The sequence below is a fragment of the Mirounga angustirostris genome, unplaced genomic scaffold (genome assembly GCF_029215605.1).
Source record: "Mirounga angustirostris isolate CCGP_5_RB_7025 unplaced genomic scaffold, mMirAng1.0.hap1 SCAF_14, whole genome shotgun sequence".
NCBI classification, from domain to species: Eukaryota; Metazoa; Chordata; class Mammalia; order Carnivora; family Phocidae; genus Mirounga; species Mirounga angustirostris.
Genome location: NW_026991722.1, coordinates 76,824,490 through 76,850,633, shown reverse-complemented (window position 1 = coordinate 76,850,633; position 26,144 = coordinate 76,824,490). Strand labels below are relative to the sequence as shown.

The 26,144-nt window shown below is 48.1% G+C and overlaps 1 protein-coding gene across 1 annotated transcript in view; it reads right to left on the bottom strand.

Moving 5' to 3' along the window:
- The window catches only part of RPH3A (rabphilin 3A), a 67,106-nt gene extending 41,770 nt beyond the window's left edge, over positions 1 to 25,336 (bottom strand). Inside the window, exons 1-2 of the mRNA XM_064577688.1 lie at positions 25,266 to 25,336; positions 12,070 to 12,216 (exon numbers count right to left, since the gene is read on the bottom strand). Of these exons, the coding sequence (XP_064433758.1) occupies positions 12,070 to 12,216; positions 25,266 to 25,336 (218 nt within the window). The remainder of the gene's footprint in view (positions 1 to 12,069; positions 12,217 to 25,265) is intronic.
- Between the last annotated feature and the right edge of the window lie 808 nt (positions 25,337 to 26,144).

The window sequence follows — 26,144 nt, the reverse complement described above, 5'->3', positions numbered from 1 at the left end:
GCTCTCCTTATTATGTTAAAGGGGGAAAAAGACACCCCCCCAAAAACCCAGGATGTAGAACTGTAGTCAGGGTGTGAATTGGGATTTGGAACATGCTCATCTGAATCTCCTCATGATGTGTACTAGACAAAAAAAAATTTAGAAAGAAAACACACCCAAATATTCACAGTGAGAATTACTGGGTGGTGGGATTATAAGTAACATTTATTTCCTTCTTTTTTTTAATTTTCCTTCTTTAATGCCTCTGTCTCCCTCCCTCCTCAAGCACCCGATTAGGTGGCCTCCCCTATGCTTCCTTAACCTCCCACCACGAACATGTGTTGCCTTTATATTAGAAGAGAAAGTGCATTTTTGAAGATCGAGAGCAGGTAAGGCAGGGTTAAAAGACGTGGGTTTGAATCCTATCTTCTCTCCAGTCAATAGGCTTGAAAAGCCTCTGTTCTCTGGGGGCCCTTTTCCCAGACTTTACTGTGAGGGGTTAGATGAGTTGCAGCTCAAGCTTCCTCCCACAGGCAGCAGTCAGGGAGTCTCAGATCCTGAGGCTGAAACACCAAGACTTCCCCTGGTGTCTTGAAATAGAAGGTCCCGCCATGCCTAAGAGAAGGCCCTCTCTGTATCAGCAGCCTGGTTTGTTTGCCAGTCTAATGCGTCCACATTAAGAGCCCAATTAACTGGACACCGTACGTGCCTGTCACTCTCTAGTTATGTCTTTACATGCCCGATTAACTTTATGATTACCACTCATGCCTTGCATCCAGGAAACATATCCATCACCAGGCTGGGCGCTTAAGGGGAGCTGCTGTTTACTCCGTGACATCTCCCATTTCCCAGGATGCTCCCAGAAGCACCAGAAAGGGTACATCTCCTCCTCTGGGCCTCAGCGGACAACCCCCCTGGAGGTGATGGGAAGTGGATTCCCAACTTGGCCTGACCTTGCTGTCCAAATGGAAGCAGATGCGCTACTCATTCATTCAAATATTTATGGAGCACTTGCCATGTGCCAAGTAGACAATGAGGACCCAACAGGGAGTAAAACAGGTGAGTCCCTGCCTGCGTGGAGCTGGCATTGCAGAGAGGGCTCGGGCATTACTGAATTCATCACCTAGATCATCATAATCACGCTCATAGTAAGTTCTCTGAAGGACAAGTATAGGCAGCCAGGAGAATGCAGAAGAGAGGGACAGGAACCGTCAAGAAGGGGCCTCCGAGGAAGTGACCAATGAGTTGAGACCTGAGGATAAAGAGGAGCTGACCCAGTAAAGAGGGTGAGGAAAAGCACTTGGAAGAAGAGGGAATAGTATGTGCAAAGGCCCTGAGACATGTTCAGCATGGCTCGTGCGCTGGGTGGAGGGAGATGAGGCTGGAGGGGTGGGCAGGGCCCACTCCATTCTGGGTCTTGATGGGATATAGCATCAAGGGGCTTTAGGTAGAGGAGGCTCCACGTCCCCCGTTTTGAGACAACACGTGGACATAAGAATGGAGCTCTTCAGATGCTCAGAGCAGTGCGAGTTTCAGATGCTGCAATGGGTCCAGGCAGAATGAGGCAGGTAAGTCCCCAGACTTTGTCTACACATGGAGCTGCACCAGGTCTCTGGAAACTACAGGATTGTCCCCGGTGGGTCTAAGTCAGTACTGCTAAGAGTACAGTAGCAGGAGGGCCTTGAAATCCCACTGCCCAATAGCAGGCTCAGGGAAGCTGCCCCATGTATTAGTTTCATGTTGCTACTATAACAAATCACTGCAACCTTAACAGCTTAAAACAACATATATTTATTACCTTAACAGTTCTGGAGACCAGATGTCTGACACGGGTTTCACTGGGCTAAAGTCAAGGTGCTGGGACGGCTGTATTCTTTCTGGAGGCTCCAGAGGCAAATCCATTCCCTTGGCCTTTCCCAGTTTCTAGAAGCTGCCTGTAGTCCTTGGCTCATGACCCTTCCTCCATCTTCAAAGCCAGCAGTGCAGCATTTTCCAATCTTGCTGTGACTCTGACCTTCCTGCCTCCCTCTTATAGGGACCCATGTGATTACATTGGTCTACACCCCATCTTAAGATTCTTAACTTAATCCCATATGCAAAGTCCCTCTTGCCATGGAAGGTAACAGATCCTCAGGTTTCCAGGGATTAAGATGTGGACATCTTGGGGAGCAGAGGAGGGCATTATTCTGCCTACCACACCCACATTCCTGCTCCATTTGCCACCCAGGGCCTATTTCCACCTGATTCACGTCTGAATCAGACTTCTGCCCTGCTCTCCAGAGCAAGGATTGGGCAATATCTGTCTGCCTCGCTATGGATGACAGACAAGCCAAACTTTGGACTCTGCAGGATCCCAATCACCTTCTCCCAGTGCTCATGCTCAACCCCAGGAAAATGCAGACTCCCTCCACACAGGTAGACACACGCAGAGGCATGCACACACTTTAAGAATTTAGAAACAGGCAGTGATGCAAGGCTTGGGGTGCCAATTCTGGGGTGAGCTTGCCTGGGTCCATATTTGGCTTTGCCACTTCCTAGCTCTGGGACCCCAAGAAAGTTACTTAACCTTTCTGAGCCTCTGTTTTTCATCTGTAAACTAGGGAAAACAAAGTCCTTACCTCCTAGGGTCGTTGCAAAAATAAAATAAGAGCGTGTATAAAATGCCCGGAACATGATAACTACTCAGTAATGGTTGCTGCTAATTACTTCTTCTGGATATCGTGGCTTTTATAACTCCCTGTACTCACACTTTTTCTATCAGGTTGCTATCATCTGCCCATGAAATCTACCTTTTGAAAAGCCTTCGAAGGGGCTGCGATGACTAGAAATGGACACGGATGGCACATATCCACCCAGGTGAACACATACGTCCACGGGCACACCCCTAGAGCACAGGTCCACGCGCACCTGTGAGCACACCGTGCGCGCTCACACACCCGTGTGGGATCACACTTACACGTGGAACGCGCCTTCCCACGCACGGCTCACAGAAAGCCTAGCCCCATTTGGCTGCCTTCTGCAGACAAGGACAGAAACCACATCGAGGACTGACACCGCCTGTTCCTAAAGCTCGGGCTCCCTCGAAAAGTGCAAACTGGCCTCAGAAATATTCAGGCAACCACTTCTGAGCTGTCAACCATGTATTGCAGCAGCGTCTCGATGAATGTTGGGGAGAAGGCTGATGGATGCACAGTTACGCCGGGAAGGAGGCTGCAGAGCCGAGGCGCCCTGCCTGTGAGGCATGATGGCTTTGCGGACGATTCCTCCGTCCATGAGGGAAATGGCAAAAAGCCGGGGCTGCGCCACTGATGGGATGGGGCCGGAGGGGCTGCCTTCAGAGCAGCGGTGGGTGGTGATTACCCACGATTCATAAAAACAGCACAAAGTGGGAGAGTGGATGTCATGTTGTCTCTCTGGCTCTCCCTCTGTTTTGTCTCTCTCTCTCTCTCTCTCTCACACACACACACACACACACACACACACACACACACACCATCAATTCCAGATCGTGCTGCTTTTCCCCTCACCCTAATTGCCCAGTGGGGGGGATATTACCCTAAACTTAGCGTTTTCTTAAGTATCAGATTCTCTGCTGTGAACGGGGACACAGCTGCTCTGACGAAGGCTGGCCTGAGGCTCCACGGCCAAGGTCTCTCAGAAGCCTGTCCTGAAACAACTGAGCTGCTCTGTCAAGGCGCCATTCAGTGGGCATGCAGGATGCGAGCATTTCAGACTCATTAATTCTCATTGTCGTTTATTGCTGTCGACACCTGGGAAGCTGTAGATCCTAATTTCTCTCCTTGACGGATGGGTGAATGGGATTCCTGCCCAGGCCTCAGCTCTTCGGGGAGGGGGTCACCTCGGCTCAGAGCTGGAGACAAGGGAGCCAAGAGAGAAAGACTGCTGGAGGGTAACAGCGGAGTTAAGGTAGTCAATCAATGCCAGGCAAGGTGCTGGGTCCTTATAAACCCTGGAATAGTCAGGGTTACCAGGTGCTGTGCTAAGTACTCCACATGCATTGTTTCTTTTTTTTTTTTTTTTAAGATTTATTTATTTATTTGAGGGGGTGAAGAGGCAGAGGGAGAGGGACAGAAAGTCCCAAGCAGACTCCTCACCAAGTGCAGAGCCCGACGCGGGGCTCGAGCCCATGACCCCAAGATCACGACCCCAAGCCGAAACCAAGAGTCAGATACCGAACTGACTGCGCCATCCAGGAGCCCCACATGCATTCTTTTCCTTAGGCCGTCTACAACCTGTGAGAGTAGTTCCATGATTCACCCCCATTTTACAGATGGGGAACCGAGGCACACAGAGCCCGCGAGGGGCAGAGATGACCCTGGAGGCTAGGTCTAGCTGCCCAGATGTTGTAAAAGAATGAAGTCTTTGTTTCACTGTAGTGCTTATGGTTGGAGCTCTTTCTATCTCCTCCCCAGGCGGGGGAGGAGACAAGGGTCGTTGCAGTGGAGAGACATGAACTGCCCCACTGAAGGAAGAAGTGTGTGAGACAGAACCAGTTAGCCTGAGTGAAGATCCAAGACACCCTGTCAATTCTTGACTTCCTTAAATCCCTCAACTCATCTGTCAATTCCTTCCCTCCCTGCACCCCAGAAGGCAATAGGATAAAGTGGAGAGACAGAGTCAAGTTCAAAAGTCAGGTTTGGCCATGTAAAGGCTGTGTGCCCCTCGGCAAGTGTCTGAACCTCACTGAGCTTCGGTTTTCTCAGCTGTATGGCAGGGAGAACAGTCTGTCCCTCAATGAGGACATTAAGGAAATGAAAGGAAATATAACATATTTGGAAGTCCCTACCACACTGCTTGGCAATAAATACTTGCTTTTCTACAGAACAGCAGAGTTAGACTCTAGCCCTGGAGCCAGACTGCCTGGAGTTCTAATCCCACTTCTATCGCTTATTAACCGTGTGACCGTGGGCAAGTTGCTTAATCTCCCTGCGCCTCAGGTTCCTCATATGTAAAATGGGAATGATAATAATGTGGCCTCGTGCATAGGGTTGTTATGAAAATTACATAAAGGAATCTACATAAAGCTTCGAGCACAGTGCGGGCATGTGGAGCTTCATAAGAGGGCACTACTGTTTTATTTCCCTAGAAGTTGGGCGTGGTACCAGGAAAATTCTCAAGTCTGTTTCTTCCTTCTAGACAGCAGGGCTAGAACAGCGGTTCTCAGCAGGGTGCGTGTGGCAATGGCTGGAGGCATCTGGGGTTGTCCTAGCTGGATGGGGGGTTACTAGAGGCATCTAGTGGGCAGAGGCCAGGAATGTTGCTAAAAGAAAAAACTCCTACGATGCACAGGACAGTACACACCACAAAGAACGATCTGTCCCCAAATGCATGTAGTATGAAGGCTGAAAAACCCCAGGCTGGAGGGACTTGGAGACCCCATGGTCCAAATCCCCCTTTTACAGATAGGTCTAGGAAGCAGTGAGGTCAAAGTGATTCAATGAGAGGCTTAGGGTTTAGGATTCATTCAGCACGAATTATCCCTCCAACACGTATTCATCTCTTCTCTGTTTTATGCCAGACACTGGGCTACTTAAGGAATTAAGAAGACTTCCATGTTCATCTTACAAAAACAGGTTGCATAAAGTATTATTGCGAGAGGACATTAGAAATCCAATTCCTGGGGACACTGAAGTACTACTACTCAGTGATCCTTTTTTTTTTTTTTAAAGATTTTATTTATTTATTTGACAGAGAGAGACACAGCAAGAGAGGGAACACAAGCAGGGGGAGTGGGAGAGAGAGAGAAGCAGGCTTCCCGCGGAGCAGGGAGCCTGATGCGGGGCTCGATCCCAGGACCCTGGGATCATGACCTGAGCCGAAGGCAGACGCTTAATGGCTGAGCCACCCAGGTGCCCCACTATTCAGTGATTCTTAACATAGGATGGTTCAGAGTCCCCCCACCTCAAGTCTGGTGAAATCTATTAATATTTCTTCTCAAAAAATACACAAGACACATGCACAAATGCTTCCAAACCCCTGAATCCTATTTATAGAACACTTAGGACTCCAGGTTAAAAAAAAAAAAGAAGGCAGCAGTGGGGGGTGGTCTTCCTTTTGGAAGAGGAGAGTATGATCTGGCTTACTGTCAATGTGTCAACCTAATTCAATGTAGCAAAGTTATGCATCTTATTACTCACTTCTCCCTCTGTCCACATTTTGGAAAAATTCTGTGCCAAAAACACAGGAGATGATGGAACTGAGATGGGGAGGTGACAGAATCTGTTGGATGTCTCTCTGCCTTCCTCCTCCATCACATCATCTGGACACCAAGGTTAATGACAAATCCTAATTACTTTTTGGGGCCCATCTGTTTAGGGAAAATGACCTCAAATGGAAGCCACCCAGTTGCCTATCCCTTGGTACAGGCAGGATATGCGAGCTAACGCCTTTGAGAGGCTCTGGACAGAAAGAAATATAAGGATGCAGACGGACCTACCAGTGGGTAAAAACCAAACAAAAACCACAAATGGATTTTCCTAGGCAAATGTTTAACTGCAGAGTTAATACATTCAAAAGTCCGGTGGAATGAGAGATGATGGACTCTGAAAAACAAACTGAGGGTTAGGGGCGCCTGGGTGGCTCAGTCGTTAAGTGTCTGCCTTCAACTCAGGTCATGATCCCAGGGTCCTGGGATCGAGTCCCGCATCAGGCTCTCTGCTCGGCGGGAAGCCTGCTTCTCCCTCTCCCACTCCCCCTGCTTGTGTTCCCGCTCTCGCTCTGTCAAATAAAATCTTTAAAAAAATAAATATTTCTAGGGGCGCCTGGGTGGCTCAGTCGTTAAGTGTCTGCCTTCGGCTCAGGTCACGATCCCAGGGTCCTGGGATCGAGCCCCGCATCGGGCTCCCTGCTCCGCGGGAAGCCTGCTTCTCCCTCTCCCACTCCCCCTGCTTGTGTTCCCTCTCTCACTGTGTCTCTCTCTGTCAAATAAATAAATAAAATCTTTAAAAAAAAAAAACAAAACCCCAACAAACTGAGGGTTCTAGAGGGGAGGGGGGTGGGAGGATGGGTTAGCCTGGTGATGGGTATTGAGGAGGGCATGTTCTGCATGGAGCACTGGGTGTTATGCACAAACAATGAATCATGGAATACTACATCTAAAACTAATGATGCAATGTATGGGGATTAACATAAGAATAAAAAAAAAAAAAACCGGGGCGCCTGGGTGGCTCAGTTGGTTAAGCGACTGCCTTCGGCTCAGGTCATGATCCTGGAGTCCCTGGATCGAGTCCCGCATCGGGCTCCCTGCTCGGCGAGGAGCCTGCTTCTCCCTCTAACCCTCCCCCCTCTCATGTACTCTCTCTCTCTCATTCTCGCTCTCTCAAATAAATAAATAAATCTTTAAAAAAAAAAAAAAGTCCAGTGGACACCCTACGGGTGTCTGTCCAACTCACAAAAGTCCTTCTCACACTCGGCAGCCACACTGGTGTGGTCTGGCAGCCCTGGCCACAGCTGACTGGATGAGGTGGGTGCTCAGGGTGAGCTGGCCCAATCGGATTTCCTTCCCTAGGAATCTGGAATTAGGACTAAGAAGAGCTATAAAATCCAGCAGGTATGGCACAGGCATATTTTCTAACATGTCAGATGTGAAGAAAAGCTTTCCTGAGGCCAGGCTGTGTTCCTGCCCTTGGGTCCCTTGAGATATCTCCCCATCCTTATATTAAACTCGCCTTTTTGCATAAGGTGGTAGAGTCTCCAAAGATGGCCGCCATTAATGCCTTCCTTCCCTGGGGGTCTAAGTCGCTCTTCCATAAGGAGAAGGGACCTATTTTCCCTCTCAGAGATGTGGAGGGGCGATGCCCTGCCAGTTCCAGACCCAGATGCTAAGCATCCTGGCAACTTCCATCTTTGCTCTCTTGGGATCTGGCCACTGTGTAAAGCTCAGGCCAGATTACTGAAAAAGCAGAGATCCCACGGAGAGGGTGGGCCACAAAGAGAGCGCTGAAGCACAGACATGGGAGCTGAGCTTTCGTGACCCTTGAAGGGCAGCCCAGCCACCAGCTGAATGCAGCTGAGCGAGTGACCCCACCCCACACCACATAGAGCAGAAAACCCACCCAGCAGAGCCCTGCCCGAATTCTCAACCCACAGGATCATGAAAAATCAGAACTGTTGTTGCTTTGAGTCCCTAAGTTTTGGGTGGTTGTTATATAGCAATAGATGACTCAAGCAATCTCCCTGGAATTCATTCCCTTTCCTGCAAAGAGCAGTCAGGGCATGAAAAATAAACCCCACTATCCCACTTAGCACCTCAGTAAGGGACATGGGGGCAACAGGAGGCTGTTTAATGAGTTTCCCTGCTGGTCATCATCTCTCCCTCCAGGGATGCTGAAGAGAGCAGAGCTGGGTTGTGGGCTGAGTGGCGAGGCAAGGTTTAGACACCCCACCACCACCACCACCCCCCCACTCCACAGGACAGAAGCAAAGAGGCTTCTGGGAGAGAAGCAGCTCTTGTCTGCCGCTTGCCTGGGGTTCCCTGGGGTGGCTAGCTCCCAGGGAGGGAGCGCCTCCTGGGAGGCCTGAGGGCGATTCTTCCCCAGATCTGTCAGAGCCTTGGGAGCACGCAGACCAGTACTGGCAGCTTTGGAGGTACCAAGAGGCGAACAAGAACTGGAAGAAACCACTAGACCAGCACCCAACAGGCTCCAGCTTCCAGTCCCACAGTGTCCACCCTCCACACCTGAGCTTTTAAGATTTCCATGTTCTTCAGAGTCTAAGAATTTGGGGCCAAGCCTTCAGGAGAGACACCTAAGAATTAAAAGCAAAATTCTGAAGGTCAGCCAGACAGGAATGTGTATCTTGGCTCTATGTGACCTTGGGCAAGTGATCTTGGGCCAATCACCTCTCTGAGCCTGTTTCCTCACCTGCAAAAGGAGGACAATAATAGCACCTACTCGACAAGATTGAGAGGAGCAGTTAACGAGTTAATCCACAGGAAGTTTTAGATTCAGTGCTTGGCACATAGTAAGTGCTCAATAAATGGTACCTAGTATGATGATGATCTTTTATGATGTTTATTAATGATGATCTCCCACCAGTCCCAGATGGCTTTCCCTTAGTTAATAGGAAAGAAGATTCCACATCACAGAGCTGGTGTAAACCTGGAAGGGTTCTCAGGTACATCTGCAATTTTAACCATTAGAAGGAGCTCATTAGCTCTGAGAGGGCCAGCCAACAGCATGGTACGGGGTCCTCCATCAGACACACCCAACTACTATAGAGTCTGAGCAGGAAGGACCCTGAGAATCAGCCTGACCTGCCTCATTAGATGGGGGGAGGGGGACTGAGGCCCCAAAGGCTCATTGACTGAGAACCCTGGGTTCTGAAGTGGAAGCCCCAATGGCACCCTGTTTTCAGCCTTGCTTCGTGTCTGATGTGTCATCTTGCTTTCCTCTGACTCCACTCTGATCCTTTCCCAGGGAATCATGGAGAGAACAGGAATGAGGGCAGGTTTGAGATCATAAGACACAAATCACGCTGGCTTTGCCTCCAGGAATGCTACCAGCAAGCACTGGCTGCTGGCAAGAGCCACAGCCACAATCCCGCAGGGCTGTCCTCCCCCACTCTGCCAGAAGACACACCATCTCAGCGAAGGGACACTCTGTCTTCAAGGGCTTGGCCCCAGCCTCCCTGGAAGCCTCTCAAATTCCCTTTAGGGAAGCCAGGGCTGCTGGAATTCCAGGGCTTGCCAAACAGGAGTCTCGGGGCATTATTCTAGAATAGAGGCCTTGGCCAATGTCAAAAACTGAGCTTCCTTAGCAAAGTCATCTTTAAAGGACTGCCACTCTTTATGGAGCGTGTGCTCTGTGCCAGGCACTACGATAACCCTTTGCACCCTAATTAAACACCAAGAGTTAGGTGCTAATGCTGTCCCCATTTTACAGACGAGGAAACTGAGGCATGGAGAGGTTAAAGTGGCTTACCTAAGGTCACACAGAGGGGACATGGTAGAGCTGGAATTTGAACCGAAGTATCTCTGACTCTGGGGCCCCAGGAATTAACCACGGTGCTATTCTACCACATCCTCAAGTTAGCTGGGGCAATATGATAAGACATGGAGGACAAGGCAGGGAACCCATCTATCTTGTTCTAGAAGGCTCAAGCTGGAATCTGCTCAGCCCACAGTGACCTCCATAACTTTACCCCCAGAGGCAGCCTGCCTGCCACGTTTGTACAACACGGTTGGCACCCCAGGCACAGCTGATTGGATGAGAGACAGCCCCTGACACAAACCAGCCAATCAGAGCGCCTTCCCTGGGAACAGGGACCCTCTATGCCACAGGGGACGTCTAAAGAAATTTGGGGTCGCATGGTCTGCCACGTTCACTCACTCATTGAACAAATATTTTACTGCACCCCTACTATGTACTAGGCTCTAAGAATTTACTAGTGAACAAAGTGGGCCCAAAAATATCTACCCTCAGTAATCTTACAATCTAGCAGGGAGATATACAATAGTCAAACTAATTATGTAAAATATAAAATATGTTACCCAGTGGTAAGTGCTATGGCAGAAAAAGGCTCAGAGGAGTTTTGCTTTTAAGCGTTTACCCTTATTACCCATATCCCTCACTTCAAAAGGCTGAGGCCCATTGTTGGGTGAAGTGAACACACACACACACACACACACACACACAGACCTCCTGCCTGGACAACTCCCCACTCTGGTTTATCTTTTAAAAAGCAAAATAAGAATGCAACCCCATAAGCATGCCCCTGGAGACTTATCCCTTCAGCTACCTCCGGAGTAAGCAGATGGAGGGTGTGGAGCATGATGCTGACCCTGGCCGTGACAGGTGTCTGTCGTCTGTCAGCAGCACTCCCCATCGACCCCGAGTAAAATGATCTACAGAGGCTCAGACCAAAGGCACCAACTTCCACTTTCCATCCAAGACCCTCGTTTGCCCCTGGCTGAGTATGTGGGTGGAGAGATAAACGGGCGCCTCGGTGCCCACATCAGTTGTAGGCAATTGGCAAAGGCTACCCCTGGCAGAAGGGCCTGGGGAGGGGGCTGTGGAGGAGGAGGTCCATTTGAGATCTTGGTCTGGGAGGACCCTCTGGGGGCCTGGCAATCTGACAGCCAGTTTTCCACCTGTGCCAAGAGCCCCCCATACACCCGTACCCTCCCTTGGTCCCCCCTTCTCTCCCTACCCCCACAGTCGCCCCCATTTTGCCCACTCCTCCCTTTGCAAGACCACCCACATACTGCCCCCTCCCTCTCTAGCCTTGGCCTCGCTCATTGATTTTTTCACTCTCTGACACACATGTCCACAGCCTCCTTATATCCCTTGCTTCTCTCTCATACACATTCAAAAAAGCTCTGCCCTCCAAACTCTACTTTTTCCCTTCTTACCATTTATGAAAATGAAGTGTCACCAGGGTCTGGGAAGTGTACGTGCCTCACTCCATCTACTGCTTGCAACAGTCTTGTGAGATAGACTGTCATGTCCCCTGCTCGACAAGCGAGCGAACAGGGGCTCAGAGAGGTGAAGCATCATGCCCAGGACCCATAGCGGGCAAGTGGGGAGCTGTGGTGGAGCCCCCCGTTCTTCAGAGTCCAGACCCACCTGGTTAACCTCTGCCACCTCCCTCTCATGCTGTCTCCCTCTTTCAGGATCCGTTTCTGCCATTCTCTCATATAAATTCATTGCAAATGTGCTATTTGATATACTGTCCCTAGACATTCTCCTCCTTACCTCTCCCTCAGCTGTATATTCTGGTCTACAGTGTCTCTAGAACATATTTCTACACAGCTGAGATCGGCCCAGATGCCCTGTGCTTAAAACCACGGGCCCCCAGGCTCCAATGCACTACCCTCTCAGAGCTCCCCCTCTGTAAGGCACCCCCAGCCACCAAGCCCCCTCCCAAGCCAGTCCCCAGCCCATTCTGTCTCCTCTTTCCTGAGTTCTCCCACCTCGTGCCACAAGGATTCCAGCTCTGCCAGTTGGGGGGGGGGGTAGTGGCAACCCCCCGGGGCAGTCTGCCACCCCCCCCAGCATACCGCTGAGCACCAGTCTGCTGGCCCTCAGGCCTTAGGGGCTCTCCAGATGGATGGGAAGTGTGGGATCTCACCCGATTCGCTCCTGTTCCATCTCTTCCATCTTCTCAGCTCGAGCAATCACTCTGTTGATGATTTCCTTCTCCTCATCTGTCAGCTCTTCCTGCTTCCTCTGTCTGTCGGGCTGACTGCTGGGATGGACAGACCAGCCTGCCTGGAGCCTAAAAGGTAATACGGGGAGGCGTGAGGCTGCAGAGACACCCAGCAGGAAGCAGACAGTGGTGATTAGGCTCTGGTCCCTGGGGTCTGGTATACCTCAGTTCAAATCCCTGCAGGGAAACTCACCAGCTGGGAGATGAGCCTCCGTTTGCTCATCTGTACAATGGGACACTTTCTTCCCTCATAGGATTCTGATGAGTTTATTTCCACTAAGCACTTAGCACACAGTAGACACTCTGTGAGCAGCATTTGTAGGATGCTCATGAGAACCTGGAGAGTTAAGGGTGTTCTCAGGAGAAGAATCCAGAACAGAAGACTCTAGAGCTGGAGCAGAAACAATTCTGGGAGGGTGGTCAGAAGCCCTGGGTCCCAGGTTGACCCAGCTCCTGCCTGGCACGGATGTTCTGTTTGGGCCACAAATGATTTCTTCTATAAATTGGAACTAATTGCCAACTGGTTTACAAAAAGCTCTTCATTTCACATCAACATCCAGATTTCCAGCCTCAAAGGCTCCCGTAGCTTTTGCATTCCATCCTGCACTTTCCTTGGCCTTTCTTTTCTTTTCTTTTTTTGAAAGCCAACATTGACATAGCACCCACTGGGTGCCCATATGACCTCATGTCACCCTCACATGGTCCCTACAAATATGGAGAAATGAGACCACTTGCCCAAAGTCACATGGCTGGAAAGTGGTAGAGGTGGAATTCGGAGCTGGGCAGGCGGCTCACTTAACCTCCACAATATGGAGGGAACCCAAGCCCTGCCCATACAGCCCCAGTCGGGGCAAGCAGATCAAAGGCTGCTGGGTGGAGAGTTGATGCTGTGGTCTATGGCAAATTATTATAATCTCCGCTAATAAGATGGTTCATGCCCCATGGCACTGAGGTGCACCCCCTGAGGGGAGCGCAAGGTTGAACACCACTAGAAATGCTTGTCCCTGCTAGGGAAGAAAATCAGTAAGTAGGAATCCTCCGGAGCCAGCACCCCATCAGTTGCCAACCTCTATTATTTCCACTGCTCTAATCACATCAGCAGGCATGAAATTGCCTTTTGACACTCAAAGTTGGAAATTAAAAACCCCATCTTCCTCCCTCCCCCTGGCTTCTCTTCCATTCTCCCACCCTCAGCTGGTTTGTTCTGAAAAGCGGAGAGGGAAGAGTCTGAAAGCGAAGAGAAACAGTTTTCTGGGAGCAGGCCTTACTCTGAGAAAGGAAAGGAAGGTATGGCCTGGGGAAATTCCTCATGGAAACACACCTTGTCCTGCAGCAAGGGCCTCTGGGGATGAGCAACTGCAAAAAGCGCTCAGACTATGCTGCTCAAACCCTCCAATGACTTCTCATTGATTTAGAACAACGCCCAGAACTACATAGTGGTAGTGGGTGCATGACATTGTGAATATGATAACTGAATCGTACACTTTTAAATGGTTAATGTTATGTTAATGTGAATTCTACCTTCATAAAATAAAACCTGCTTTAAAAGATTTTGCCCATCTGCAAAATCCTACCCGATCTATCCTTAACCTGCCTCTCCATCCTTATGGCCTCTTGCTTTCCCTTATCCCTACAGTCAGCTGCACTGGCCTCTTTGCTCAGTCCTGAACACTGTCTTGCCTCAGGGCCTTTGCACCTACTGTTCCCCCTACCAGGAAAACTTATTTCCACAGATCTTTCCAGGGTCGTCTCCTTCTCATTATTCAGGTCTTGGCTCAAATAGCAGCTTCTTGGAGAGGCCTTCCTTGATCTCCCACTGCCCAGATTTACTTTTCTCATGGCACCCATCACTAACTGAAATTATCTTTGGAAAAATTTTTGTTGTTTATCTGGTTAGTGCATCTCTCCACCCATGCCCCCCCCCCATGACAATGTTGGTTCCAGGAGGTCTGAGTCTAGGCCACTACTGTGTCAGTTGTATTTAGAATAGTGTCTGAGAGTAAGCACAGAAAGATTTTGAATAAGACACGGTCCCTTGTGGCCCAAAGGTGTGTTAAATGTCTAATCAAAAGTGTGACCCAATTATGCTAAATGAAATAAGTCAATCAGAGAAAGACAAGTATCATATGATCTCAATGATATGAGGAATCTGAGAAACAAGACAGAGGATCATAGGGAAAGGGAGGGGAAAATGAAACAAGACGAAACCAGAGAGGGAGACAAACCAAAAGAGACTCTTAATCTCAGGAAACAAACTGAGTGTTGCTGGAGTGGAGGGGGGTGGGAGGGATGGGGTGGCTGGGGCGATGGACACTGGGGAGGGTATGGGCTATGGTGAGCACTGTGAATTGTGTAAGACTGGTGAATCACAGAGCTGTACCCCTGAAACAAATAATACATTATATGTTGATTTAAAAAAAAAAGTTGGTGAAATCCAGGGGAAAAAAAAGTATGACCCATAGGGAGACCCAAGCAGTGGAACCTGGTCAGTCTACGGGACCAAGGACAGCTCCCTGGGGAAGTGATATCCATGTGAAGACCCCGACAAGGGTCTACTGTGATGCCGGAGAACCTTACATTTGAGACCGTTCGTTTGCATAGGTACGTTCTTGGACCCCAGGAAGGGCATTAGCACTGGCTGAGTGATTGAAAAATTTGCAAAAGCAAGATATTGTTGTTATCTTAAAGAGGACCCCCTAACTTATATAAGCTTCGGGCCCTGCAGCAGAGCTAGAGCCCCTGCGGAGACCCCAGAGGGGTCTGAAATCCATGAGGGGATGGCAGAGGAAGAGACCAGGCCTAGCGGAGGGAATAAATGGTCTTTGCAAAGGCCTGGAGTTGAGAAAGGTGGCAGAATGCCCGAGGAGGTGAAGGTCCATGTGGCAGCCAGCCTGCAAGATGGTCCCCTAAGACCCCTGCCTCCTGGTATTCACACTGACTGCTGGCTGGTCCTGTGTGTGACCGACGAAATACAGTGGAAGTGGCAGTGCATGACTTCCAAGGCTGGGTCGTAAGAGTCATGCAGCTTCCACTTTGGTGTCTTGGGTCATTCGCCCCGAGGGAAGCCAGGTGCCATGTCATGAGGACATGCAAACATCCCAGTGGAGAAGTCCACATGCAGGGGATCGGGGGCCCCCCAGCAACAGCCAGAGTCAACTTGACTGCTATGTGATGCCCCAGCCCCCAGCAAGCCCTGGGATGCCTGCCGCCCAGTGGGCATGTGACTACAGCTGCATGAGGAACCCAGTCCAGCCACCCTCAAATGCCCACCAACAGAAACTGTGAGATGTGACAAGTGGTTTCTGCTGTCTTGAACCACTAGGTTGGAGGTGATTTGGTCTGCAGCATTAGATAACTGGAAACACTCGGCTGGAGGATAGAGACAGAGCAGCATAAAGACCCACCTACAGTGTCAGTATACAATTTCTGTTGCTGCATAATGAGTTGTTACAAACTTAGGGGCTTAAAACAACACACATGTATTATTTCACAGTTTCTGTGTCCGTCCAGGCCTTGCTAAGCTGGGTCCTCTGCTTGGCATCTCATGAGGCTGCAATCAGGTGTTGGCTAGGCTGTGTTCTCATGTGGGGGCTTGACTGGGGAAAAATCTGTTTCCAGACAAATTCGGGTTGTTGGCAGAATTCATTTCCTTGCAGCTGCCTAAAGTGAGGGCTTGGCTTTTTGTTAGCTGTTGTCAAGAGGCCACCCCCAGGTCCTGGAGGCAATCTGCAATTCCTAACTAGGTGGGCTTCTCCAATTTCATCCTGTGGGCTGCTTGCTTCATCAAGTATTCCAGGTGAATCTAGCTCCTGTCAACTGAGAGTGTCTTATATAACAATGTAATCATGAGAGTGACATCAGGTCCCTTTGCTATATTCTATAGGTTAGAAACAGGTCCCACATCCCAGGTCCCCACATTCAAGGTGAGGGGATTACACAAAGTCATGAACACCAGGAGATGGAGACCACTGTCTGTCTGCCTTGCTTGAATGCTCCCCACAATGGAGACCTCACTCTCTTATAAGGAGCCTGTGATGTTCTGTTAAAAAGATCTTCCTTACAGTATGCTAATATCCCTTAGTCTGCTGTTTCTTCTCATTATTTTTGAAAGATACACTGGACTCTAGCATAATGAAGACCATTCATCCTTCCCATGTGCTAATATCCCTTAGTCTGCTGTTTCTTCTCATTATTTTTAAAAGATACACTGGACTCTAGCATAATGAAGACCATTCATCCTTCCCAAAGAGCCTTAGTTACAACCTGATTCAGCCACCTCCCCAGGTCCCTCTGGCTTCGCATGGAAATGGCTATCTCAACTGCCCCTATTCTTCCCTCCTTTGTCCCTATTTTCTTCCTTCCTCCTCTTCTGATTCCTCTCTGCTTATTTCTTGCCTTTACAAAGCAGCTCAGTGACCAAAACAGAGCACAGGTGAGATGTTGGGCCATGTACCCAGTGGAGACCCCTTCCAGGCCATGTTCCTGCAGCTCACAATCTGCTCATGGACAGGGTCAGCCAGGGGCCAGACATGAAGTCAACACCTCTCACCCCAACACACAACTCATTGGGGTCCATGTGCATAGGAAATGGGTGCTGCTGGACATACACGGCTCCAGAAACATAAGCAGGGATGGGGTTCCCTGACAGGCCCTGCCTGAGATAACTGCCTCCATCTGCAGACAAGCAGAAGGTCTGCTGGGGGCTGCCAGCATCTCTCCAAACCCTTTCCCCATTCTCGGCTCCAAAACATGCAGCTGACAAACAGCTCATCAGTGTTTGAAAATGTCACCAATTGGTCTCAGTGGGGACTCACAAGCCTCCTGTGGATTTTCATGTTTTAAATCCAAAAGCAAACAGAGGGAAATGAGATGGTGTTTCAAACCAAAGCCTATGCTCTCAAAGGGGAGGTTGGGTCTGTCTGGGTCTCCCCATGATATGCTGGGGAGCACTGTGAGCATGGGACTCTCGAGAATGCTCCTATGACAGGACGGTGGCTCCCTTGCCTGGGCCTCTGGTATAGGATTGCAGCTCCACATCCTTAAGACCAGAGTCCAGTGTTGGGAACTCATCAAAGACCAAAGTTGGAGACCAAAGTACTGCTTCTTTGAACAAGTTACTCACAGCATTGTACCCAAGCCAGAAAACATCCAGAGGGCCACTGCAGGCCAACGTGAGCCCTCCTTGACCCTGACCAGGCAGAGTTCAAGATTGTAATCCTGGGTCTGCTACGTATAAGCAGGTGTATACTGGGGCTCTGCACTGCTCTGAATATCAGTTTCTGGATCTATTAAATGGGAATAATTTCATTTCTATTTCCTGCTGGGACCCTGAGAGGCCACTCTGGACCCTCCAAGGCTGCATGAGGAGAGACCTGGCTCACTGGCTGGGACAGGTGAGAGTGAAGAGCCTAGCCTGTCTCCACTCTTATCCACATACTTAAGACAATGCTTCCTGGAGAAATATTGAAGGATTCCTGCCTCCTATTCTCCACAAAGTGTTCTCGGCAATTCCCTGGAGGGATCTCAAGGGCTGCAGGGGAGTGGGGAAGAGAGGGACAGAGTAGGCAGTTAACCAGGCCCTCCATCCTCACTCAGCTGGGTTCTCAACACTAGCAAAGCAGGATCCCAGTAAAAAAAAAAAAAAAATTTAAAGAACTTAATATTTAATAAAAGCATGAAATATGGTTTATTGCATTGATGACCTCAATAGTTCACCCTCCCAAGTATCCATGCTCTTTGCCATGTGAATTTGAACTCGCTCTCACCAAAGAGTTAGTCTATTTCCCTACCCGTGAATCCTTCCCAGACTTACGACTTGCTCCAGCCAATAAAATGCAGAGGAGTGATGTTGTGCCCCTCCTGAGGCTGAGCCTGCAAAAGTCTCATGCATTTCTGCTTCCTCTCTTACACCTCTGCCATGAGCACGAAGACAAGCCCAGGACAGCATGCTGGAGGATGAGAAGCATGTGGAGCAGAGCTGAGCCATTCCAGCCATGGCCGTCCTAGATCAGTCAACCCTTTGATGCATAAGCAAGCCCAGGCAAGACCGGCAGGGCCACCAGCCAAGCCCAGAACCCTGGGAATAAATAACTTTGGTTCTATGCCACTGGGTTTTAAGATGGTTTGTTACACAGCCAAAGCTAACCGATACACTATCCGCTATGGCAACCACACACAAAGGTGAAGCCTGTTAGAGTCTCTACATTTATTTTACGGTTCAGTATTACTTGAAATGACAAGTTGCATAAACTTCACTATCATATGTTGAATGCTTTCAGCCACTAAAGGTCTTTATGCAGCTCTCCTCTTATCTGTCTTATATATTTAGCTTCTGAATTAAGTTTATTCAAAGAAAGAGTTTCGCTGCTGACAAAAAGTTTAAAGATCACCGCAGCTGACCTGCTCATTTCCCAGCTGACTGATGCTCTGAAGAGACCAGGGAATTGCTAAGCAACACGTGTGAGTCAGAGACTCAAGAAACTGGCATCCTGGCCATGCCTCATTGGCCACCTGAACATACCTGCTCCGGTGCATCTGGGGAGTGTCAGAAGGAGCCCTCCCACCACAGCCAGCAGCCACAGCCCCCAAGGCAGAATGAAATCCATCCTGCCTCCTGATGGCAGCACCTCACAGGTGTTGTTCCTTAAAATACTGCCAAGGCCAGACTCCTGCCTCCTTTTGGCCTCCCACCTCGATTCTTCATTTCATGCACACAATAGTCACATAATAAATACCCACCAGATGTCTCTATTAATAAATTATAATTCCCAAAAGGAGTGGGATGATGGAAGTGCTGTCGGGGCATGAAAGCTCTGAAGCATTAAATAGCAGCAGTGTGCAGAAAATTAATCCTTTTTCTTTCCTTTCTTCTTCTCCACCCCCCTTCCCCCCAGGATGCCAACAGAGGTAGGTGTCAGCAGGAAGTCTCTTTACAGCTCAGTGAATGAGGTTTTAATGAATCCGGGAGGAAAGGATGGGGAAGGAGAGGCTGCTACACCACAAAACGGTTTAATATGCCCTGCTGGGGGCGCCTGGGTGGCTCAGTTGGTTAAGCGACTGCTTTCAGCTCAGGTCATGATCCTGGAGTCCCTGGATCGAGTCCCGCATCGGGCTCCCTGCTCGGCGGGGAGCCTGCTTCTCCCTCTGACCCTCCCCCCTCTCATGTGCTCTCTCTCTCTCATTCTCTCTGTCTCAAATAAATAAATAAAATCTTTAAAAAAAAAAATATGCCCTGCTGGCACAAAGACCCTTTTGGATGAAATTTACCTCTACCAAACCAAAGGGGATGCAGAAGGGATGCTGTGGCCCCCCTACCCCCTTTAGAATGCAAAGGAAATCTCGGGGGGCCTGCTAATCTTTTAAGTCAGACTGAGTTCTACTCACTTCCTCTAAATTTCCATGCTACTCTCCTATTTGGACTTTGCACCTGCTATTCCCCTACCTGGAACTCCTCTGTCTCTTCCCCATCTTGCTCCTCCATCGCCTGGTCTCAGTTTACACGTCACTTCTTCCAGGAACTCTCCCACCATGACCGCCAAGTCTGGGCTGGGTGCCTCTCCTTGTGTTCCCACAGCCCACTGTGATTCTGCTATTACAGCTCCTTGCACATTTGTGTATTTGTTGCTGACTGGATGTTTATTTGTTTGTAGACCCCACTAGATACATACTCATACCCTGGCTATCCCTGTATCCCTGGGGCTTAGCACAGTGTTTTAAGGGAGGAGAGAAGAGGTGAGGGAAGGAGGGAAAGAGAATGAACATACACCGTTTCGACTTTCAGACCTCAGGGAGCCTCCAAGAGCCTTGGCACCCTCTGGAGTCATGAACTTCTCTCTTGGGATGTTCATATTTATGATCTGACAATGTCTCAGCATCTTTCTCTGGATGTCTGAATAATATACTCACAATATTCACAAAAAGCTGATCTTGTCTGGCCAGAGTCTTATCAGCCAACAACAGGGATTGCAGAACATTCAAATAGTCTTTAGTGATCAGCTTGTCCAAAGCCCCCAATTGACAGATAGGGAGGGAGGGTCAGAGTCGGGGAAAGAATTTCCCCAAATCACCTGGTTAAGTGTTTATCAGCATTAAGAAAGCCTTTAAGGATTCTGGGCCTGATGATGTGGTCACTTGGGTTCAAAAAAGCTGAAATTTTGCAAGTGCTATATATATATACAGGTTCCATATATATACATATATATACATACAAATATATATTACAAGGGTATATATAACATATATACAAAACATAAGTGTGTGTGTGTGTGTGTGTGTGTACGTATGTGTATGTGTAAACACACAACGTACATATATACAAAGGTAAGGCAAGGTTGTAATTCATACATGCCTCTCACTTTGCTTGGTGCTTTACAGTTTACAAAGCTTTCCTGTGCATCTCATTCGATCCTACCACCACCCGCAGAGGGAGGAAGGACAGGGTTATCAGATGTACTTTACAAAGGAGGGAGCCGGGACTCAAGAAGGTGAAGGGCATGGCTCCAGGTCACGCTGAAACTGAGTACCACAGCAGGACTCAGTCCTGGGTTTTCTGATGGCAGGCCTAGTATTCTGCTGCTGGCTTTGTGATAACTTCCCCATCTTAGGGGAGGGTAAAAACGGCCTTCCAGAGCTTCTCAATGTGCACACACAACCAAAGCTTGGTCTGCTTTGCAGCCTGACTGTTCATTTATTGGACCCAGCATTCAATCTGTCATGCATATTGAGGAAATGAATCCAATTTAAAACAGAAACATTGTAAGCAAAGATAGGACCTCTGCGTCAAAGGCACTTCGCTGGGAAATGAGACTGACCTCCCATGAGGTGACAGGGACCATATGTACGGCACGTAACTTTCCACAGGCTCTGTTCTGTTCCTCATCACCTTTTATTAATGACAGCACTTATGTGAGCTAACACTGTCTTTATCTGAGAACATTGTTCCCAGGCAAATGCTGCAGAAGCAGGCACAGAGTGGTCCATAAATTTGCTGGAATCCCACAGATTACTAACAAGGATGGAATTGAGAGCTCTCCTGAGGAATGCATTCCATCCTTTTACCAAGATCATTTTTTGAAACTTCATAATTTTTTTTCCTCAGGAAACTTGGGTTGGTTTGTTTGTTTTTTTAGATATGCAAAACTTGCTAATTCCTTTTTTAACCAGCTCTCTTTAGGGGAAAAGCTAATTTGATCAGAAAAGAGAAAATTCAGTTTGTAGAAAAATTAAAGTATCAAAATACTCACTGTTCTTTATCACTGAAGGAAAGCAAAGAAAGGAGAGAAAGAGAAAATAAAGTTAGGAAAAAAAATCTCCTAACGATGCCAACGCTGGATGCAACAACCACAGAGTGTAAATTGCAATGACCTACTTCTGGTATGATTACCAACCCCCCCAGTCATTATCATCTCATTTCGGCACATCCGAAAAAGGCTGCTGCAATGTAGGGTTGTAAAATCCTCAGCTTTGATTAAAATGACCAATCAGTTCAGCTTATTAATTAACTGAGCTGATCACTGATGTATGTGAACAATGGATTTTCGGTACCAAAGAGAAACCACCTAATGGCAGCATGGCTAGCCTCATCCTGGGGGAGGAGGAGCACACTGAGGGAGGGCCATGAGCCCCGAACAAGTCAGCGGATCATTCACTTGCAGTCCCCCACTTTGGTAAAGCAAGTTGTTCCAGAAAGGGGAACTGGATCTCCATGTACTAGGTGAGCAATCACAGCCATGTCATGGCCTCCCTTTGGGCCTCAGTTTCCACCCCCGACCTCTGGTACTCTCTGGCTTGCAGACTTGAAAGCCATGGAGAAATATCAACTCTCAGGCACCAGGATTTCTCCCCACGTATTCCCAACACAGGGAGCACCCTCCCCAAGGAAGAAGCAAATTGCTTCCCGGCTTTCAAACGCAATCACAATGACGGTGTTTCAAACATCGTCATTAGATTCAAGGAGGCTGAGAGAGGAAGGTATTTGAAAATCACGAAAGCATCTGAAAATCACAAAAATAGTAAATGTCTCTGGCTAGCCAGCAGTTAATTAGGAGAAAAGCATTAGAGGCGTCTACAGGAGCTGCAGCAGATGAGCCAGCATGTGTGATGACTGTAATTCACCCATTAGCATTTATTTGAAAAATAATTTTAATATCTGACAGAAACGCAGGAGCAATCAAGGCAGCTGGATGTGCGCAGAATGCAAGATGTTTCGTAGGAGCCCGGCAGCACTTTGATGAAACTGCGTCCAGACTGTTTGAATAATTCTGATTTAATTGTAGGGCAAATTGTTTGGCTTCATATTGACTAAAGTAAACTCTGATGGATGGTATTTTAATTAATTGACATTTCTTAAATAAAATAAATATTTTACCCCCATCCACCCTTCAGGCAACTGTTTATCTTACAGAGACACAATTTTTGGCTGACGAAATACTCTCTGCAAAGTAAGTTTGGCTCCAAGAGGACACCAGGGGAAGGGCTTGGCAGACTAGAAGTTTCCTCTTGACAAGGAAGCCAACAGAGTTCCCTGGGGTCTTCAAAACTGTAAAATTTGTAGAACTAGAGGTCTTAGAAGGAAGCGGACAGGGGCTTTTGCTTCAGAGAATATGAGTGGACTAAATATTCAGAAAGACCCTTCACCAGTATATAATTAGGTCCTAGATAAATTAGAGCAGATTCTCTTTTTAAAAAGATTTATGTATTTATTTGAGAGAGAGAGCGCGTGCACGAGCAGAAGGGGAAGAGGGAGAGGGAGAGAGATTCCCCAGCAGACTCCGCGCTGAGCACAGAGCCGGACACGGGGCTCGATCTCACGACCCTGAGATCACGACATGAGCTGAAACCAAGAGTTGGACGCCCAACTGACTACACCACTCTGGTGCCCCAGGGCAGACTCTTTTTTAATGCAGTTCTGGGATTGCTAGAAAGCAAGGGAATTCTCCAACATCGCCTCCCCTGGCAAAGCAAATAAACAAAATAGACTTTGTCAAAATAAAAATGTTTCCTCCTCAAAAGATCCTGTTATGAGAAAGAAAAGGCGCATCGTAGACCAAGAGAAAATATGTGCAAAATGTGTTTCCAAAAAAAGGACACTTATCCATAACATATGAAAAAAACCCTGTAAAATTTAACAAAAAGGTAAATGACCTGATTTTAAAAATGGACAAAAGACTTGAACAGACATCTCAACAAAGAGGTTAGAGGAATGGCGAACATTTCATAAGATGTTCAGCATCATTAGTCAGTAGGGAAATGAGAGTGAAAGCCATAGAGAAATGCCACTGTGCAAACACACTAGAAGGGTTAACACTGGAAAAACTGGTCATCTCCAGAGATGTCCCTATCATGCAAGTAGGGACAGTCTACTCCCAAATAATTACCCAAGAGAGAGGAAAGCATCTCTATAGGAGGTTTCATTTGTACCAGCCCCAAACTGGAAACAGCCCAGAGTCCCTCAGTACACAGGCAACTAAACAAATTGTGGTATATCCACACAACGAAATGGAATTCAGTCATACAAAGGAACAGACTATTGCTACGCAAAACAGTTTGAATGTTCTAGAACAATAGGGAGGGCTCATGAAATAAATTGTGCTGAGGGAAAGAGGAGAGACATCTCTTCCCCAGAAAAGAGTTCGCGCTCTACGATGCCATTTGTAGGACATTCAGGAAAATGCAAACTAATGTATAGTTACAGAAAGATGAGCAATTACCTAGAAATGGTAATTTCTATTGGGGAGGAGATGGAAGAAGAGGCACAAGGAAGCTTCTGGGATGGATGGATTTGTTCATTATCTTGGCTGTTGTGACAGCTTCCCGAGTGTATGTTTTTACAACGACCAGATCATAACTTTGTGTGCTGTTGAAGGTACGTATGCATACTTTTATAAAGGCAATCTTTTGAAAAAGAAAAAGAAGACCCAGCAAACGGAATCCAGGACAGTGAGCTGTGAGCAAGAAGCCGAGGCAAACACCAGCACTGCTGTTCTGGAGTCTGACCTTCAGATCCTCAGGGGCAGAGAAGTTCAATCTGAGACCCCGAAATGGAGCCAGGACCCTCTGGGGGGGGCGGTGAGGGGGGCTAACGTCATCCCAGGGGGAGCGGTACCCCTGACTCCAGGCAGGAGCAAGAGTGCCAATCCCTCTGAAGAAAAATATCCCTGAAGGAGATTCTCCAGGATTCTCACAGATTGAGCACACAATAAAAAATTACCAAGTGTTCAAAGAAACAAGCCATTTTGAGTGAAAATCTCCAGGAATGATAAACAGCAGCTTTAGACTGTCAAGCAATGGTGTGCTGGTGAACTTTTCACAACTGATGATTTAACAGTGGGGAAAAAGCCCCACTGAATGCAAAACCGGGAAGAAATACACAGTAGTGTATCATTATATACACGGGTATGATAGACGTACATAACATAACACAGAGAATAACAAAATGTTGTAAAATAATTAAGTGATTAATTTTGGGTCTTTACATCCTTTGTGTTGAATATCATTTAACTGTAGAATTACAAACTCAATTTTTCAGAATGGTCATATTTAATCACTGGCTTGGAAAATGCCTGAAAACTTATCAGCTCTCATGAGCCAGGGTGGTACAGATCCGAGGCGTCACCGATTCGCGTATAATAATCACTGGATACAGAATGTGATGTCACCTTTATGTCCCATTTCCCAATTTTTAAATCATTAGGCCAAAAACAAACAGTAAGAAAATACTTCTGTGGGTCAGAGTCAGCTGGTGGCCTGCCATTTTGCGCCCTGTGCCTTAGTCCAACTTCTTCACGTGATTGATAAGAAAACTGAGGCCCAGAAAGGGGCAAAGCTTTGCCCATGATCACACAGGAAATGAGCTCGGATCTAGAAGCAGAACCAAGCCCGATTCTAAGCACCGGGTCCATGCTCTTACCACCATCTCTAATATGGGGCATGCAGCTCAGAATTTCCTCTTGTTATTCCAACCTTGCAAAGCAGTAAAATCAGTGAAGTTTCTATAACAATACCCCTACCAGATCCATTTCTTCCCACCCCAGGGAAGGAAATTCTATTTGTTTCTTTGCAACTCCTTTCTCCCTCACTGACCCCACACAAGCCACGCCCCAGAAGACGCAGCCACTTACTTTGACTGAAGAGGTCGGTCACTGGGACACATCCAACGGCTAGAGCTGTTGCTGAATACGGTGTCCGTCATGGCAGAAGTTCGGTGCTCCTGGAAAATAGGAACCCAGAGAGGACATCACCCAGTTAGCCAGCCACTCTTTGTATTTCTCAAGTCCTTCCTCTATGCCAAGCACTCCGGGGAATGCAGAGAAGAAAGGGCACTTCACCCAGCTTCTCCACTTCCCAGATGGGGAAAACTGAGGACATCACACTTTCCCTAGTGGCAGAAATGGATCAGAGCGGAGAGCCTTCTTCCTTAAATGCACATTCTTCCCATTCACTAACCCAGGATGACATGCCCAGCAGGGGGAGGGTCATCAGAGTTCTTAATTCCAATCCAGGGTCTTCCTACTGGGGGATGTCATCGGACGCATTTGCCAGTCCACTTGGCTTGGTCAGCTTTGAGATCCGAAATCCTGGAGTCAATCCTGGCTTTTTTTTTAATACTTTAACACCCAAGCCATCAGAAAATCATGTTGGCTTGATCTTCATAATGGACCCAGAATCTGCCCACTGCTCTCTGCCTGGCTGGCTACTATAGCCTCTTCACTGGTAGCCCTGCTTCTACCCTTGGCCTTCTTCAGTCCATGCTCCACACAGTGGCCAGGAAGATGTTCACAAACATAAGTCACAGCTTGTAAAACAGCACCACCATGGTTAAACACAGAGCTAGCGTATGACCCCGCAATTCCATGCCTAAGTATCTACCCTCGCAAGAGAAATGAAAACACATGCCCACGCAAAAACTTGTACGCAAATGCTCATTGCAGCATTGTTCATAATAGCCAAAAGGTAGGAACGACTCAATATTCACCAACTGATGAATGGACAAACAAGAT